General features: G+C 45.1%; 1 protein-coding gene across 1 annotated transcript in view; it reads right to left on the reverse strand.

The window, feature by feature from the left end:
- SFXN1 (sideroflexin 1) overlaps positions 1–20,072 on the reverse strand; it is a 78,305-nt gene that overhangs the window by 53,162 nt on the left and 5,071 nt on the right. The window contains exon 2 of the mRNA XM_073575245.1: positions 69–242. Within this exon, the coding sequence (XP_073431346.1) occupies positions 69–232 (164 nt within the window). The 5' untranslated portion in view covers positions 233–242. The remainder of the gene's footprint in view (positions 1–68; positions 243–20,072) is intronic.

Raw genomic sequence — 20,072 nt, forward strand, 5'->3', positions numbered from 1 at the left:
ATCAGCAGGGATAGACGTGTCCTGGTCCATCACTTCTGCATAGCACTGCTTTACTTTATCGTCCATACCTGTAGTCATGAACAATCTGTCTGGCGTGCTCCAGCTGCTCATTTGACAGGAGAATATTTCTTGGATCGGTTACTGTAAAGAAATGCTTTGCTCTTCCAACAAATGTGCTCTGGTCCCAGCGAGGTTCCTTGATGTTAATATTTAAGGATAATTCGCTTGACATTTTTTTGAAACTGTATGGGGAAAAAAAAAAAGAAAAAAATATCAATCATTTCCAGTATTAGATCTCCTGTGCTACCTGGGGAGTAAGCGATAAATCTACCATCCTAGATCAGCAAATACCGTCCATTACATTCATGGCATGGAAAGTTATAAATAGGACCATTATAGAGAAACATTTGGTCTATGTGCACACAGTGTGCATTTTTGCAGCATTATTTTCCGCGCAGAAATGGGCAAAAAACACTATGGAATCCTTATGCAAGCTAATTCAATGACAATCCTGAAGTGTTGTGCACATGATCAGTAATTTTCCTTAAGCATTTGCAGTGCGTATTTTCTGCAGCATGCCAATTCTTTTTGAATATCTGCAGCGTTTCATGATTTGCTGAGTTTTCGTTTTGCGGTTTACCATCTTCCTATGATGTTTCCCACGCCGTCGTCTGTGTGACAGCGTGGGAAACACTGGCACGGTAGTTCTTATCAGCGGTAACGCTACCGCCAGTAAGACACTCGGTCAGAGCGCTGCAGGGTAACGCTGTCAGGTGTCAGCGTGATCCTGTAGCTGTGACCTGCGGTAAAAAAAGCTTACGGCAGCTCAGCGGGCATGGGCTGATGAGACTACTGCTCCCATCGAGCTACCTCTGCTGTTACTGATAACAGTGACAGCAGGTGCCGCTGATGGGAGATGTAGTCTCATTTGCACCTGTGCTCAGTTTAAAAAAAAAAGTTAACTAATCACATACATATTACATACACTTTCACATAAAAATAAAAAAACTCTTTATACTCACCTAACACCAAATCCCCGATGCCCTCGTCTCCTAGAAAAAATGTAAAATAATAAACCAACAAATACTCACCTGTCCGCCGAAGTCCACGCACTCCCGGGTGTCCCACGGCGATCTCATGTGTAGAACAGTCATATCGGGAGATGTGACCACTCTATCCGGCAGCCGGCAATACACTGACAGGAGGTAATCGCTCCCGCAGTGTACCACTGAGTTGCCGTGAGAGAGTTCACTGGAGTTCATCAGCTCCGATGCTCTCACTTACGGCACCGCTGCGTGAGAACTTAGTGACTGCTCTCAAAATGATCAGCATCGTCATGGGACATTATGGATTATCTTTTCGGTGGACAGGTGAGGAATATTGTGGTTTATTATTATATTTTTGTTGCAGGAAACGTTGGCTTCGGTGTATTAGGCGTTCGGTGAGTATTGTTTAATTAAGATTATTTCATGTCACCCTCACGTTCATTTGCATTATTTATATTGAACATATTTATCATGCACTATCACTTTAAATATGCAATGTTATTAATGTATTTATTTTTACTTGGTTTTATTCTTTACAAATTTTTAATTATACATTGCAATCCAAGCACTGTCACTTTACTTATGATTGTCATCATTATTTGTACATACTGGTGGTTTAACACTCTAGGTCTCACACCTCTGTTTTCCTGTATCAACAAGATAGGGTAACCAACCAGGCATTCTTTCCTGGTTACTATGGTCACAATTCGATTCGTCATATACCAGTGGGGTGCATCATCTCCCCCTCTCTCCTATCTCCCGGCGCGTCTTTTGGGTGTTGCCGTGGTCTCCTGGTGCTGGGTCGCTAACGTGATTAACGTGGGCGGGGCGGCTCCGTGATGCTCCAACGGATGCAGCACAAACTTCCCTTCTGAACCTTTTGGTTCATTAACCCTTATTGGCCACATAGGTATATATATGGATTAGTCTGACACTTTAGACACTCCCTGGGAAGAAGGCTCATACGCTGAAACGTATGTAGGGCCTCCTGGTGTCCCAGCACATTACTGGTAAATATTTAACCCCATAGACTCTTTGCACATGCCTACTTTTGTTCTATGATGTATTACATACGGTAATTTATAGTTACTTTACATGCACTTTTTACTACCAACTACCTTTCTCTTAGTCACATTCAGTGTGTGGGTCATAAGTTATATTTGCTTTATTACCTCATTTTATTTTGCTTGTAAACTGCTGGTGGTGCCATCTTTTGGCTAACTTTGATATTTATACCAATTTTACTAATTTTTGCCATTGGCACTATTTTTAATTGAGTTTCAATAAAATTAATATTTTTTTAACTTTCTTCCTTTGTATTTTGGTTTATTCACACCTTTTCATGACATATCCGTTTTAAGATTAATAAATGAGTGTCATTATTTCAAATAAAGGACTTTATTCTGGGTGTCTGTGTTTTTAGACAATTTCACTTATAGATGCCTCTGCAGCCTCTCTATTACTAACCTATGGTCTTGACGTCACCCGACAATGCAATGGTGACATCAACCCCATAAATATGAACCCCACTTGCCTCCGCCACAGGGCAAGTGGAAAGAGCGAGGCTAAGCACCAGATTTGGCGCATCTTATAGGTGCAACTTTTCTTGGGCAGCTGAGAGCTGATGTTTTCAGTCTGGGAGGGGCCAATACCCTTGGCCCATTTCCTAGGATATTAATATCAACCCACAGCTTTCTGCCTAGCCTTTTCTGGTTAGAATTTATAGGGTGACCCTATGTCAATTTTTCTTCTGGGCTCCTTCTGTAGACTAGCCAGTAAAGGCTAAGCAAACAGTTGAGAACTGATATTAATAGCCTCGGAACCTTTATGGCTATTGGCTATTTCTCAGAATATTAATATCAGCCCTCAACCATCGGCTTTCCCTCTGCTGGTTATTAAAATTACGTGGGAGCCCACACAATTTTTTTTTTCTTTACATTTAACAGTTGCTGTCTGGTTACAACATATGCATGTTTGTTCTGTTTACGCTCCTACATAGGCTGGTCACAATGTGTGTTTATTTTTGCTTACTTATAGGCTTAGTAATGAGGATATCAGGCTGACATCTTTTCATTACTAAGCCTAGGGCTAGGTGTCAATGACAGCTGCTGACACCAAGCCCTAACCCCATTACCCTGATACCACACTGCATCAGAATGAAAAAGGTGGTGTTAAACCAAGAAATTACATCACAACTCTTTTTTTAAATATCTGTATATAGCTCAAAAAAGCCTTCATTGCTGTACAAAAACAAATGAAAAATGCATACAAAAAATGCTGAAACGCACAATTTTTCAGCAGCATTCTCCCTGCTAAGACAGGGGTGGGGAACCTCGGGCCCCAGGGCCATTTACGACCCTTAATGACCTTTTATCCGGCCCCAGGCAGATTCTCAGGGACTGCATTCTTGGGCAGGGAGCTGTATTTTGATTGCCACCAACTCAATTTCTTCTTGCTCTGTGAGTAGACACACAAAGTGTTCACTATTGAACACTGAAGGGCATGCAATGAAAGATTACGTCCTGACACCAATGCCAGAGTCGGGATGTATGTTGTGGGCGGAATTTGTATGGCCACCGAAGGAGGGTATAAATATCCAAATGGCCCTTGGCAGAAAAAAAAGATTCCCCACCCCTGTGCTAAGGGATGCAGAAACCTTGCAGTAATATCTGCAAGCAAATACTCAACGTGTGCACATAGCCTTAATGTACAGTTCCACTAGAAATGTATCAATCACAGACAAGGAAGGGCTAAAAAAATTAGGTCATCGATTCTCAGGCTAGTTTGTTCTTAAACACAAACCATGTATAACTCGCCATCCACGGATTCAACTATGGGTCACTGGCGCTGCTCCTAATGTCTGGTATTGGCTGTGGCAATAACTTCACGTTGACAGCCAATCATTAAAGAGGTTGTCCACTACTAGGGCAACCCTTTCTCATACACCACGCTTGGCCCCAATAAAATAGAAAAGCTTACACTCCTCTCCTGTGATGGTGTCGGTCCCACAGTGTCAGCACGCTCTCTCACAGGGGACCTCATGCGGTGTTGGACACATGACCATGGCGCCTATTCAGCGCTGGTGTCACTGTCTCTGCCTTCGTACAGATTGAATATGAAGAGGAAGTCAGGAATCAGCTGCAGACCTGACTTCCTCTTCATGTTCGATCTGTACAAAGGCAGAGACAGTGACGCCAGCCTGTTTAGACGCTGGTGTGAGATGTCACAACACCGCCAAAGAGGCGAGAATAAGCTTTATTTTATTTGGGCCAAGTGCGGGGTATGAGAAGTTGTCCAAGTTGTGGACAACTTCTTTAAGCTCAGAAACTCTGACCAGGGTGTTCCATCTACACAGGTGGAGCACTGAGCTTACGGTTTGGCTGCCACTCTGTCGATGTAATGTCAGCGATGCAGCCAAAAACAGGCACCAGGAGCAGTGGCAGTGACTCAATGGTGGATAGAGGATGGTGAGTAAAGCGCAGTTTGCTTGTTTTTAGTAAACTGTGCTCGTGAACCAAGATTTTCTGAAACGAGACAATCCCTTTACCATCAAACATATCCAAAGTGGTTGAAAGCTACCAAGTGTTAATAAGGGTTATTTTATGTGCAGATTCTAAAAATTATAGTGAGGTCGGTCTTCAGAAACCTCCTGTGATCACCTGGTATTTCCTGGAGTACATGCTGTTGACCACTCATATGAATGGGTGAAAATAGCTGCGAAAATGGTGAAAGGAATGGCATGCTGCGTCTTGGCAAAAACAAAGAAGGGTTCAAAACAGGTTTGGAAAAAAACGCCCAATGTTTGCATGAGATTACAGAAGTCTCATGCACACGCAGCTTATTTTCGCTGACAATTTCAGCACTGCAACGTTTTTTAAAATATGCGGCATGTGAAATATTTGTTGCAAAATGCCACTTGTGAACAGTGAGATCGTACCCTTGTTCTCCATTTTAATGATGACCAGCTGAAGAACCCGGCGCTGCCCAGGCATAGTAACTAATGTAACAAATTATGAATTGTATATATATATATATATATATATATATATATATATATATATATATACACATATACATACACACCGGTATATTATTTATTTATATATATATATATATATATACACACACACCGGTGTGTGTGTGTGTGTATTATATATATATATATATATATATATATATATATATATATATATATATATATATATATATATATATATATACACACACACACATACACACACATACATACAAATACACACACACACGCACACAGGGGTTGGACAATATAAGACATATGGTAATGTTTTGTAGTTGATTATTTGCGTTATGTGATATGTGTATGTAAATTAACTGTTTGTTTTGCAGAATTGTAAGAACATTGATGAAAACCTGATACCAATGGCAGACCTCTCGGATTTTCAAAGAGGCCAAATTGTTGTTGCTCGTATGGCAGGCGCTAGTGTAACAGAAAGTGCCCGAATGCTTGGCGTGTCAAGAGGTACTGTCTCCAAAGTAATGACTGCATTTGAAAGAGAAGGAAAAACGTCCGCAGCAAAGCACAGGTCCGGCCGAAAGTCGAAGTTGACTGAGAGAGACCGTCGGACTCTAAAGCGAATTGTGAGAGAGGATCGCAAGACCACGACTCCGAAAATCACTGCTGAGCTCAATGAACACCTACAGAACCCAGTTTCCACGAAAACTGTTCGTCGGGAGCTGCACAAATCTGGATTCCACGGAAGAGCTGAAATTAGAAAACCGCTGCTCTCAATGATAAATGTTTCCAAGCGTTTAGAGTGGTGTAGAAACCTCCAGAATTGGTCCCTCGAGCAGTGGAAACATGTGATATTCTCAGACGATTCATCGTTTACCCTATCTCCAACCTCCGGCCGAGTGTACGTTTGGAGAAAGCTGAAAGAAGCATTCCATCCAGACTGCCTTCTCCCAACCGTAAAACATGGCGGAGGTTCTGTGATGATCTGGGGTGCTATTTCGTGGAGATCCGCCGGGCCAATGATACCCCTTCATGGAAGAATTAACAGGCACAGCCGAGATTATTTAGGCATTTTCGGCGACAAAGTGCATCCTATGGTTCAAGCACTGTTCCCGGAGGGGAATGCCATCTTTCAGGATGATAATGCACCAATTCATACAGCTAGAATCGTAAAAGCATGGCACGAGGAACATTCTAATGAAGTTGAGCATCTCATCTGGCCCCCACAATCCCCAGACCTCAACATTATTGAGCATTTATGGTCGATTTTAGAGGTTCAAGTTAGACGTCGATTTCCGTCGCTCAAAGAACTGGAGGGAGTTTGAACTGAAGAATGGGCTAAAATTCCTTTGGAAACAATTCACACCTTGTAAGAATCAATACCTTGGAGAATTGAGGCTGTAATCGCCGCAAAAGGTGGACCTACACCATATCAAACTACCTTTTGTTGGTGTTTCCAGGTGTTTCCATTATATATATATATATATAAATAAATAAAGCTGAGTGTATAGACCCGCCCACTCCGCATAGCCAAATTCACTATAATATCCCACATCATCCCGTCAGTCAGAGCTACCGGACTACTACCCCTAATATCCCACATCATCCCAGTCACATCCGCCGGACTTCTACCCCTAATATCCCACATCATCCTGTCAGCCAGAGCCACCGGACAACTACCACTAATATCCCACATCATCCTGTCAGCCTGGGGTCAGAACCAGAGTGCTGAGTGGATTTACTCTAACTTCCATACCAGAGATCCCTTTAAGAAAGCCTGGGATCAGAACCAGAGCGCTGAGTGGATTTGCCCTGACTTACATACCAATGATCCCGTACAGGGGATCCCTTTAAGAGAGCCTGGGGTCAGTACCAGAGCATTTGAAGGCAATTGCCCTGACTTCCATACCGGAGTGGATTTGCCCTAACTTGCATACCATTGATCCATCGGAGGGGGGGGGGGGGATTCATTTTTGTCATTTGCTCTGTCCTCCTTTCTGGGGGCAGACAATGGCTGGGAGCTTATGTTCCTGGGGATGCTAGATTTCTCCCACCATGTCGGTCTGCTGAGGTGTTGTCAAGTGGGAAAACTTGCTCATAGCAACCAATCACAGCTCAGCTACTTTTAACCAGCTCTGGTGAAATGAGAGATGCTTAGTGATTGGTTGCGAGGAAAACTGTTGGTCATAGCAACCAATCACAGCTCAGCTTCTTTTGAACAGCTCTGGTGAAATGAAAGATTCTTCGTGATTGGTTGGCGATACACACATACATACATTCATTTTTATATATAGAGATAAATAAGATCTGTCAACAATGATCCACGTGCAATGGAGTTAAAATGTCACTGGTCTTTCCAGTGACTGATGGAAAGGACATTGCACTGAAGGATAAGGCCTGGAGCAAGGGGTGTAACTTGAAGCTTGCGAGGCCAATGCAAAACCTCCAATAGGGTGTCCAGATTGCCAAGATTTAATGGAATTGGTCTTCTCAAATGGGTCAAAAGGATTATTTGGACACCTTTAGGCTCCAGGGTCTGGGTGCCACTGAAACCCCTACACCCAGTTATGCTCCTACATGCCGGGTATTTATTCTGTAATGTCTGCACAGACAGTCAAAGATGACATACAGTCCGACGCACAGGATCTGAGCAAGGTCAGCCAAAGGACATTGTAGAATGCAACATCTCAAAAGCATTGCCCTGGTACAGGTTGTAATAAATCATATTAAAAGCTCTATTAAATCTTAATTCATTTTAATTTCTCTCTTCATTTTGTATTATTTGCTTTGTAGGGTTATTAAAAAGCAGGTCAGCTGCAAGGATCAACCTTTCCTACACTGAGATCAGTGGTAAACAGGAATGTAATACAAGCAAAAAACGCTGGGAGATCGTATTATATTATTCACTGGAGTGTAAAGGTCCCATTACATTTAGCGATGCACCAGCGATCCCGATAACGATACAACCCGGTCAGGATCGCTGGTGCATCGCTAAATGGTCTCTAGTGAGCTGCCAAATAGGCAGATCTCAACCAGCGATGCAGCGGCGGTTGTCACATGTCACATGCAGCGAGGGTGATGTCTTCCGCCTGTGTCCATGAGTCGCTCGTCGGCGCCAGCAGGAAGCAGACGACGAGAAATGGACCAGGCCGATCTCGCGCGATCAGCGATATCCAGCGGGGAGCCGGGTCGCAGGTAAGTGTCACATGTAGCGAGATCACGCTGCACATTTTCCCAGGCTAAGTCAACACGTTGCGTTTTTTTGATGCAGTTTTTTTTGCTGCATTTTTTTTTAATGCAAATGAAAAGCGGCATATTACAGTACAGCAAAACCTATGAGCTTTCAGAAATCTCACGCGCACACGCATTTTTTTCCTGACTGATCTGGAAAACTGCAGCGTATAACTTCTATCAGCGTTTTTCCAGCAATTTTTCCACCCATAGAAATCAAGCGTAAAAAAGCAGCAAAATCAGAGCAAAAAACATTGCCATCATTTTTTGCTGAGCTTTTAGTGAAAATAAAATTAAGTACAGTACAGCAAGATGTGAAGCCCCTTTACTTTTGTGATTTTCTCAAGTTTAAACCAAAATGTCTTGGTCTCTTTGGCAATTAACATTAGCACAGTTTAATTAAATTAGAGATGTGTTAAAGAAAATATTGCCCGAGCATCTCAATCGCAGACCAATGTGTAAAAGTAAATACTACCTGACTATTGTGTGAAACTGAACAATACCTGACCAACTCAATTGCAGACCAATGCTGTAAAAGTAAACCATGGTCACCCTAAAATGCTCTGCCAATGTCTTAGCTAAACTGTTCTCCACCAATTCAACTCCCCCCGCTGTTATTACATGTGTAATTATTAGAGATGGGCGGATACCTGGATGTTCGGGTCCGGCCGGACAGTTACAAAAGGTTCGGGTACCAGAACAGTACCATATTTTTTGGATTATAAGACGCACCAAGGTTTTAGAGAAGGAAATTAGGGAAAAAAAGTTGAAGCAAAAAATGTGGTCAATTTTGTACTTACCGTATATACTCGAATATAAGCCGATATTTTCAGCCCATTTTTTGGGGCTGAAAGTCCCCCTTTTGGCTTATATTCGAGTCATATACGCCAGGGGGTCGGTGGGGGAGCGGGGGTGTCAGGTCATACTTACCCCTCCTGGCGAGGTCTCTGCGGCCCCCCTGCTTGTCCCACGGTCTCCCTTCCTTCAGAGGTCACTTGGTACTGCTCATTAAACTCATGAATATGCACATGGAGAATGGAGCTGCAGAGACCGCGCTAGGACGGGTTAAGTATAGACTATATTCACCTGTCCCCGCTCCATCGCTGCTTGCTGCTGTCTGATGTGTCCTCTGTCAGTGACATTCAGACAGCAGAGGGTGCGGTGACGTGGTTAGTGCGCGCCATGCCCTCTGCTGCCTGAACGTCACTGACAGATGACGTGGCAGATAGCGGTGAGCAGCAGCGATGGACGCAGGACAGGTGAATGTCTCAGGTGCCGGGTCCTGAGCTAGCAGCGACACCGGCACCTGACACCCAGCGACGCAGAGGTGAGTATGTCTTTTTAATTTTTATTTGCAGCAGCAGCGGCAGCATATGGGGGCATAATGTATGGAGCATCTTATGAGGGCAGCATATGGGGGCATGATATATGGGGGCAGCATACGGGGGCATAATCCACGGAGCAGCATACGGGGGCATAATCCACTGAGCAGCATACGGGGGCATAATCCACGGAGCAGCATACGGGGGCATAATCCACGGAGCAGCATACGGGGGCATAATCCACGGAGCAGCATACGGGGGCATAATCCACGGAGCAGCATACGGGGGCATAATCCACGGAGCAGCATACGGGGGCATAATCCACGGAGCAGCATACGGGGGCATAATCCACGGAGCAGCATACGGGGGCATAATCCACGGAGCAGCATACGGGGGCATAATCCACGGAGCAGCATACGGGGGCATAATCCACGGAGCAGCATACGGGGGGCATAATCCACGGAGCAGCATACGGGGGGCATAATCCACGGAGCAGCATACGGGGGGCATAATCCACGGAGCAGCATACGGGGGGCATAATCCACGGAGCAGCATACGGGGGGCATAATCCACGGAGCAGCATACGGGGGGCATAATCCACGGAGCAGCATACGGCCCTCATCCCTATCCTAGTATGCATGGCCCCATCCCTATCCTAATATGCAGGGTACCCATGTCATCCTAGTATGCATGGCTCCATCCCTATCCTGGTATGCAGGGTTCCCATGTTGTCCTAGTATGCATGGCCCCATCCCTATCCTGGTATGCGGCGCCCTAATCTCATCCTAGTATGCATGGCCCCATCCCTATTCTGATATGATTGGCCCCCACCCTCATCCTGGTATGCATGGCCCCATCAGAAAACAAACAAAATAAAAGTTACACTTACCTCCCCGGCACTCCCTCGCAGCATCCTGCTCAGTTGCCAGCAGCTGCTTTATGGTTTTAAGCAGCGCATGGCAGGGACGTCATGCGCTGCATGCAAGCCGAAGGGCAGCTGCCGGAATACTCACTGCTCTGCACATTGGCACTGTGTGCGCAGAGCGCAGTGAGTATGCATTGCTCTTCAGTAGCACACAGTGTCAACCACTGGCTTCCTTTTTTGGTGGAATAAAAGTGCGTCTTATAGTCCAAAAAATACGGTACATCTGTATAATCATAACCATTGTGAGGCAGTGACAAGTGTGATATGCGAGGGTCGCAATGTGTCCTCCAGGATGCGGACAGAGTCCTATTAGATCCGTTGGAGTGTCTTATATACACAGCAGGATGCCTGTGAGTCACGAGGCAGAATAAAACTAAGTATGGATCTGGTCAAACTATTTGGCAAAGGCAAAGTTCTGGAAAACCAGTTAATGGCTTTTTATTTTTGAAGCGGACTGCAGGATGGTAGTGGTTGGTCCGCTTCCTCCAGGCCCGGTCTTACAAGTGGCCTATGGCCACAGATTCCAGATTAAAAACCCTGCAGCAGAGGGTTGGTTACATCAAGTTTTTGGTTTGCAAGCGTACAGAGCAGGAGGCTTTGCAAAGCTCAGCATGGGTGAGGCAACACGGAGCCAAGCGTAGCCAATAGGCCTAGCACATCTCAGCGTAGCACAGTGGTGCAGTCACCCACCGCATCCGGTCTCTGATGTGCACGGTCTTGTTTTCCGGCTGCAATCCGGAGGATACAGTGTGCTGTTTATTTCTGTGAGTTTGGACATTAAATACGTTTTGCTTTGAACTTTGCTGGATCACTGCCTGTCTGTCATACTGCACTGCACCAATGCCGCTGCACTACATATGGTTGGAGAATGTGGGCAGTGTGAACTGAGGCATACCCAAAGCTTGCTGCATGTCAGTAATTAAGTCTGCAACGCTACAGCTCAAGCCTGCTGAAAAAATGGAGGAGATACTCAAGCAGTTGGTCCTCACGCAGCAGCAGCAGTTTCAACGGCAACAAAAGCAGCAGCAGAAAAAGAATGAGTTGATCCTGCAACAGATTGCAACTCTGCAAGAGGCACCCTCACCAGCTCTCCCGATCCTTTCTGAGACCCGGTATAAAGTCCGGACAGCGCTGAGGAAGATGAGTCCTGAGGACGATATGGAAACCTTCCTCTTCGTGTTCGAGTGCACATCTGAGCAGGAGAGCTTGCGGATGTTACAGTGGGCTGAAGTGGTGGCTCCCTTTCTGACAGGAGATGCCCATAAGGGCTACCTGGACCTCAGTCGGGAGGAAGCCCTGGACTCAGTGGGTGTACCAGTGGTCCTTGCAGAGTCCCGTCCTGCCAGGTCTCAGGTATATGACTCGCTGTAGCTGGTAAAAAAAAAAAAAAAAAAAAAAAAAAAGGCTTCAGCCTGAGATCTTAACCCCTTTCCAGATAGTAGAGTAGTAGAGAGGGTGGTGATCGACCAGCTGGTGCGGACTCTGCCAGCAGCTACACAGTGTTGGGTGGGGCAAGGGGACCCGGGCACTCAGGACCAGGTGGCTGGTCTGGTTGAACAGTAAACAGCCAGGACTTTATATGGGAAACTGCTCCACTTCGGCTGTTACGTCGGGCACCGCTAGCCCATGAGCCTGGGAAAGGTTCCGACCCTCTGCTGGGGCCAACTAGGACCGAGCCCATAATGAGGGGGTAACTTGAAGCGAGAGTGACAAGAGACTCGCTTCCCCTAAAACGGCCCCAAGGTCTACTCGTGCCACAGCTATGTCATTGTCAAGCTGTAACTGATGCTCAAGGCCACATGACAAGTTATTGAGACATTGACATTTTTTGTTGGGGTATATCGACCACTGATGTTAGCTTTTGTTCTTTTGTTTCAGATGAGTAAATCACCATTGCATGTTTATACTTAAATGTCCTACTTTCAAGATAAAATATCACTGTAGCGTGAATTTTTTACGTTTTCCGTAAGTTTCGCCTGAAAGCCAAATATTCCTAACTTTTTGTCCCACCGCAACTGTGCACCAAGCAAAGTCCAAAAAGACATGGTTGGGCGAGTTTTGTGTGGAGGAGTTTGAATGGCTGAACACAGACCTAACATTATGAAACATCTAAGGGTATGTTCACATAGCATATGCCACTACATTCAGAAGCTCTGTCAAGGCTTACATCAGAACCCCCGCAAAATGAGGTTCAGGGATATGTGTGCTGACAGGGCCATTGACTATAACGATAAAGATGGAGTCAGTGTGCTCTGTAATGCACATTAGATGAGGGCAGCAAGATCCAGTAGACTACATCTTGCTACCCCTGCCTACAATGGGAACCAATCGTAAGAAGTAAACTAGAATGGCCATTTCCTGTCCCCATTTTCAATGCGACCTCAAAGCCATGCTAAAAGTAGTATTTGAACAATGGATGCAATCCAAGATTTAATAGCTGGATATTAAAGGCTATGTGCAGATTCCCGCCGTTTCTTTAATCATTTGATGCATTTAAAGTTAAAAAAAAAAAAACACAATGCAAAAATGAATTACAAGTATACTACTATTTTATGTATACAGCTCCAGTGCAAACTGGTGTGCACCAAGCTGACCCTGTCGTCACAGCCTCATGGCTTATATAGGTGAACTACACTGTAGAACCTAGAAACTGCTTACAAGGACATCTGAAGGTCACTGGCAGATTGTTAGTTACCTATCTCAATTTGAGGATCCTCCAAGGTTCACTTAGTAGTTAATACACTACAAACGTATGAGGCTCATTAAAAAACCACCAGTTTGCAGAATAAACCCTCAGAAACAGCCAGCAGAGAAACTGGTACCGACAAGCAGCTGATGTGGAGAGAAGGCAACTGGATGAGTCATCCTGCAACATTCGAGATGCGGATATCTAAATAGCTTAATGTTAAGGCCCAAATCCCCTAAATTTACCATGAAACGCCGTGTCAGGTCTACTTAGTGCAAAGTAACACAACATAATGCCAACGCACATTAAGGTGCTTTTATACCTTGCAAGAAAAAAAAATAAGTTAGAGTATTAAGTAGTAAACGCTCTTGAAAAACAGATAAACTTTGCTATGCCTAGTGCAGGAACTGGGGGACAACACACTGCTCGTCATGGTCATGTATTAATCAGGGCTGTGGAGTCGGTAAGCCAAACCTGCGACTCCGACTCCTCAATTTCCCTTACACCGACTCTGACTCCAACTCCCACACATATTGCTTATATTTAAGTGAAAAATTTATTGTACAATGTGAACCTCAGACATTTAATCATTTTTATGATCCAATAATCAAGATATTTATATAGAACAGAATATATATTGGTGTACTACCCGGTTTTCATTCTTTTTGGTACAGATACGATATGGATAGACAGATATGGATAAATGGATGTATAGAGCAGATTTCTAATCTGCTTTTGCTATTGAAAACATTATCTATGAGCTCAAAAACCTTTCAGGTGATGCAGTTTTTTAAAAAGATGATCAGCTTTTGCAGCTGAAAAACGTATCCTCAAAAAACACAGGAAAAACGCTGTGTGTGAATGTAGCCTTAGATCAGGAATAGAACAGCCATTTATAGGACATTTCATAACTTTCCCAAACTCCTATGAAAAAATATTCAGCACATCCTGCATTGAATTACTGTACCCAATTTATTATATATTTTAGGAGTCGGACCATTTTATACCGACTCCAACTCCGACTCCGACTCCACCAAAATGAGCACCGACTCCGACTCCGACTCCACAGCCCTGGTATTAATCATTGTGAGGCCACATTCACACGTTCAGCATTTTCCATGAGTATGTGTAAGCCTTCTGGATTTATCACCCAATCCTGTTTTTGGCTTTCAGATATTAAGGTAAAATACCGACCAAATACTGAAAGTGTAAATGAGGCCTTACACAAACTCTCCTGTATAAAAAATATTCCAAATGCCAAGTTCACACATTGAGTTTTTCGTGAGTTTTTTACCTCAGTAAGTGTAAGGCAAAACCAGAAGTGGAACAATCAGAGGAAAAGTATAATAGAAACACGTCACCACTTCTGGATATATCACCCACTCCTGGTTTTGGCTACAAATACTGAGGTAAAATACTGAACTGACCAAATACTAAAAGTGTGAACGTGGCCTTATGCTTTGCTCCTAGTGTTCCTTCCAAAACTGCTTAAACATTTTATTACGCCAGTAGTCATGATGAAGTCAACACTTCAGATTATGGGGCCATTCTTTACTTTTATTTCTGGAGTGAAATTAGTTCTAATGGTGCCCTTTTTTTATTTGTGCTTTATTTATTATCTAATTTCCACTTTTTATAAAGGTGTTGTCGATTACTCGACAACCTCGTACTCCAGATAAAGTAAAACACATAGGTGCCAGACTGGTGACGTTCCAGTGATGTCGGCGTTGTGTCTCCAGGCAGTGACGTGCCAGTGGCTGCAACGGTCACGTGATACAATCTGGTGCAGAATTCACGTGAGTAGTGATCAGCGAGTATACTCGTTGCCCTGTTGTCCTCCGAGTATTTTGGATGTGCTTGGAGATTTTGTTTTTCTCGACACAGCTACATGACTTGCAGCTGCTAGATAGCCTGAATACATGTGAGAATTCCCTAACAAACAAGCAACCCCCACATGTATTCAGGCTGTCCAGCAGCCGCAAACCATGCAGCTACGTCAACACAAACTAAATCTCCGAGCACGCCAAAATACTCAGAGGACACCGGAGCAACGAGTACACTCGCTCATCACTACACGTGCCTTAACAAAGTCAGGTGACCACCAAGCAACACAACACCGACATCCCTGGAACATCACCAGTCTGGTAGCTATGTGCTTTATTTTAACTGGGTTACTTTAGCTGTTTTGAGGGGTATCCAGTATTGAACAACCAATTGAAGTTAACTTTACTCAGTCAATTTGTTCGGCATTATGTGTTTATTTTTTTTATTATCTAGATTTTTATTTTTTTTTTAAATCATATGCAATTTTTTTTTTTTTTAAAGTGTTGCAGAAATTTAAACCCAATTGTACGTCAGTCCAACAGTGGTGCACAAAGGCCAACTTTTTTTGCAGTTAAGACAAAGATCATGCCACTTTTGCAAAATTCAGTAAAAAGGTTGTCCACTACTCAAGACAACTCCTTCTCGATCACCACGTTCCCTCCTTTTAAAATAACACCAAAGGTGCAGTCGCTGTTCCAGTGGTGTCAACACTGTGTCTCCCATGGTTTTGTTTTTTTCACTCTCCCCTCCTTTGAATGTAACTGACTTTCAGAGGAAGGGAGAGCTGCAGCTGCTCTCTCACTTCCTCCAGATGGCTGATCTGTCTGAAGGCGGGAAGGACAAAATGTCAGCTGATTAGCTGCCAGGATCACTTGACATAATGCCACGCGATCATTGGGAGAGCTATTGCTGACACCGCTGGAACGGCACAAGCACCAGAGGAGAGTATAGGTGCTATTATTTAAGAAAAAGGGAACATGGTGATCGAGAAGGGGTTGTCCCGAGTAGTGGATAATCCTTTTAAATATTGTGCACTGCTCCCATGAATTTAGTGCAGATTCCACAAGCAAAAAAAAAAAAAAAAGATGAGACTTAAAAAAAAAAAAAATGGGGCCCGAGTTTTGCTTTCTTAAAACAGAGGGAAGTGAAACACGGACAGTCTTCCTATAATCACTATTTGCACCAAGTACAAGAGATAATAGAATTAGACTTACCGGTAATTCGGTTTCTAGAAACCTTCCACGACAGCATAGGAGGTTGTCCCCACGCCCTAATGGGGGACAGGAAGCATGAGAGGTTAAAAGGTCCCTCCCACCTCCCTCTCACCAGTGACTTATAACTGATCACCATAGCACCGATTACCTTAAGATTCTCAGAGTTTCGTCAAAGAATACAGGAAGGGAAATAGTGGTGTCGTGGAAGGTTTCTAGAAACCGAATTACCAGTAAGTCTAATTCTCTTTTCTCTAGCCACCTTCCACGACAGCATAGGAGGCATAACAACCTATACTGCACTGGGGGGGACAACGGCCTGAAGAACTTTTCGGCCAAAGACTAGATCCCTGTTGGACACAAGGTCCAACCTGTAGTGTTTAGTGAAAGTATGTAAGGAGGACCAGGTTGCTGCCTTACAAATCTGCTCTGAAGATGCGCCTGCCCTCTCAGCCCATGAAGTAGAGGTAGATCGTGTTGAATGCGCTTTGATCCCCGTAGGGGGGAGTGATGTTCTGCGCCAGGTATGCTTCGGAGATGGCCCTCTTAATCCAATTGGCAATAGTGTTCTTTGCTACCTTTTTTCCCTTGTTTGGACCAGAGGTATGGATGAATAGGTTGTGGTCAATTCTATAGGGTTTGGTACACTCTAAGTAGTAGAGAATTATGCGCCTCACATCCAGCGTATGAAACACCTCTTCCTTAGGGTTTGCTGGGTTTTGACAAAATGAGGGAAGAATTATTTCCTGTGATCTATGGAAGTCAGATACAACCTTTGGTAGGAACAATGGATCAAGGGAAAGAACTATGGAATCGTCTTTAACTGTTAGGAAGGGTTCCCTGATTGAGAGAGCTTGGCGCTCTCCTATTTGCCTTGCCGAGGTTATTGCTATAAGGAAGGCCACTTTACAGGAGAGGAGCTGAGGAGTACAAGATGGCAGGGGCTCAAAGGGAGATTGAGTGAGTCCCGTAATGGAGCTTAATGCTGATACCTGGACTTTAAGTGTGCTGAGCTTTAGACCTAGCTCAAGCCCCGTCTGTAAGAAATCCAGAATACGGGAAATGTTAGGGTTTTCTAGGTCAGGCAAATCTGGCAGACACCATGAGGAAAACTTTTTCCATATTTTGTTATAAATCGCAATAGTGACCGGTTTCCGAGATTTCTGGAGGGTTATTATTACTGCTTCTGATAGCCCCCTGGCCCTCAAGATCTGGGTCTCAGTAACCAGGCCGCTAACTTCATTCCCCAGAGGTTTGGGTGATGTAGAGGGCCCTGCAAGAGAAGGTCGTCTTCCAGGGGTAGGTGGAATGGCCCGTCTACCTGTAGCTCTGTAATTAGAGAATACCAGTTCCTCTTTGGCCATAGCGGGGCTACTAGAATGGTTTGGATCCGATCCTCCCGGATTTTCCTCAGGGTTGCGGCAAGGATTGGAACTGGCGGGAAGGCATACGCCAGACGAAACCTCCACTTGTGGGCAAAGGCATCTACCCCCAGGGATCTGTCCCTGGGGTTCAGGGAGAAGTAGTTTCTCACTCGGGCATTCTCTCGAGGCCAGTAGATCCACCTCCGGAAGACCCCACCTGTTGACCAGCCTCTGAAAGATTCTTTCGTTTAGGCTCCACTCGCCAGGCTGGATGCATTTTCTGCTCAAGAAATCTGCTTGAAGATTGGAGGTACCCTTTAGGTGACCTGCTGTTAGAGAACGGAGGCATCTTTCGGCCCAGCAAAATATTCGGCATGAAAGGCCCTCTAGGCTGCTGGATCTTGTGCAACCTTGGTGTCTGAGATGGGCCACTGTTGTTATGTTGTCCAAGTAGACTCTGATATGATGGCCCTGGACTAGGTGTCTTGCTGCCAGGAGAGCTTCCTCCACGGCCTTCAGCTCCCTGAAGTTTGAGGATTTTGCACTCACTTTCTGGCTCCACAAACCCTGGAATGGTTGTCGGGACACCACAGCTCCCCAGCCTTTTTTGCTGGCGTCTGACGTTACCGTGACCAGGGGGATCTGTGACCAGTTGATTCCCTTGCACAGATTCTTGTGGTCCATCCACCATACTAGTGAAGCTTTCACCCTTCCTGGGGTCTGGACTCTTTTGTTCAGGCAGGTGTGATCTCCATTCCAGTTTCCTAAGATGTGGGACTGGAGTATTCTGGAGTGGGCCTGCGCCCAAGGCACTGACTGGATGCAGGAGGTCATTGACCCTAGTATGGACATGGCTGACCTGAGGGTTGGGGACCTCTGTTCCCTGAAATTCGAGATCCTTGATATTATGGACCTCAGATGTTCCTCTGGGAGGAAGGTCATTTGTTTTCTTGAATCTAGGAGGATTCCTAAGAATTTTATCTCCTGGGAGGGTTGGATCTGCGACTTTTTTATATTTGGGATCCACCCCAGCGATTGAAGAATACCCAGGGTTTGAGTCATCTGGCTTTCCAGGATCTGGTAGGAGGCTCCTATTATCAGTAGGTCGTCCAGGTAGGGTACAATGCATATGCCCTGGCTTCTGATGTGGGACACCGCTTCCGCCATAATCTTGGAAAATACACGAGGGGCAGAGGATATCTTAAAGGGAAGCACGCTGTACTGATAGTGTCGACTTCTGTACCCAGACTGATCGCAAACCTCAGATACTTCCTGTGAGAAGGATGCATGGGAATGTGAAAATAGGCATCCTTCAGGTCTATGGTTGCCATGAAGTAAGACGGCCCTATCAGAGGAATGGCAGTCTTTACCGACTCCATCTTGAATCTGCAATATGCGATGTGTCGGTTGAGGCCCTTCAGATTTATTATTCTTGCTTCTCCTGTGGGTTTTTTCACTAGGAAGAGTCTGGAATAATGCCCCCTTCCCTGTTCCTCCACAGGGACCTGAGAGATGGCGTTTGATTGTAGAAGGAGCTGGATGCCGGATTTCAGTGCTGGAGTCTCCCGAGGTGGTAGGGAGGTAACTCTTATACCCCGCGGGGGTAAGGATTCGAGCTCTAGCAGTAGGCCCTCCTTGATCACGCTGAGGACCCAGGGGCTGTTGGAAATCAACTGCCAAGAGTGAATGAACCTCGAAAGCCTTCCCCCCACCGGGGTCGAGTCATTGTTTTTCTTATGGCTGTTGCTGCTGCTGCACCAGGATATTCCTGCCTGTCCCCTTAGCATAACTCCATCTTCCCGTCTTTCCCTTCCCTCTCAGCTGGGATGGCTGATTCTGAGGGGCTCGAAAAAGCCGCTTTTTTGTGGTCCTCTTCTCAGGAAGTACCTTCTTATCTGTGGCCTTTTCAAGAATTTCATCTAAGGCCGGGCCAAAGACATGTTCACCCTTGAAGGGTAAAGAGCAGAGTTTAACCTTGGAGGTCACGTCCCCGCTCCACGTTTTAAGCCAAAGGGCCCGCCTTGCAGAATTGGACTGTACCATAGTCCTGGCAGAGGTGCAGATGATCTCCATTGATGCATCCGCCAAGAAGCCTGTAGCTCTCTGTATTATAGGAAGGGAGTTAAGGAGGTCACCTCTTGAGGTTCCCCAAGAATATGACTCTCTAGTTCCTCTATCCATTGGAAGAGAGACCTAGAGACACATGTGGACGCAATTCCTGACTTTAGGTAAAAGGCAGAGGTTTCCCAGGCTTTTCTTAGGAGGCTTTCTGCCTTACGGTCCATCAGGTCTCTAAGCTGGGACACGTCCTCAAATGGAAGGACTGTTTTCTTTACCACCCTTGCCACCTGGACATAAACCTTCAGGATGTCCCATTTAAACTCCTCTCCCTCCAGGGGGAATCTATGCCCGAGATCCGAAGGGGCTGAGTTGCGCTTCTCTGGGTACTCCCATTCCTGAGAGATCATATCC

Source organism: Dendrobates tinctorius, unplaced genomic scaffold (genome assembly GCF_039654945.1).
Source record: "Dendrobates tinctorius isolate UK_male_01 unplaced genomic scaffold, ASM3965494v1 ptg000043l, whole genome shotgun sequence".
NCBI lineage: Eukaryota > Metazoa > Chordata > Amphibia > Anura > Dendrobatidae > Dendrobates > Dendrobates tinctorius.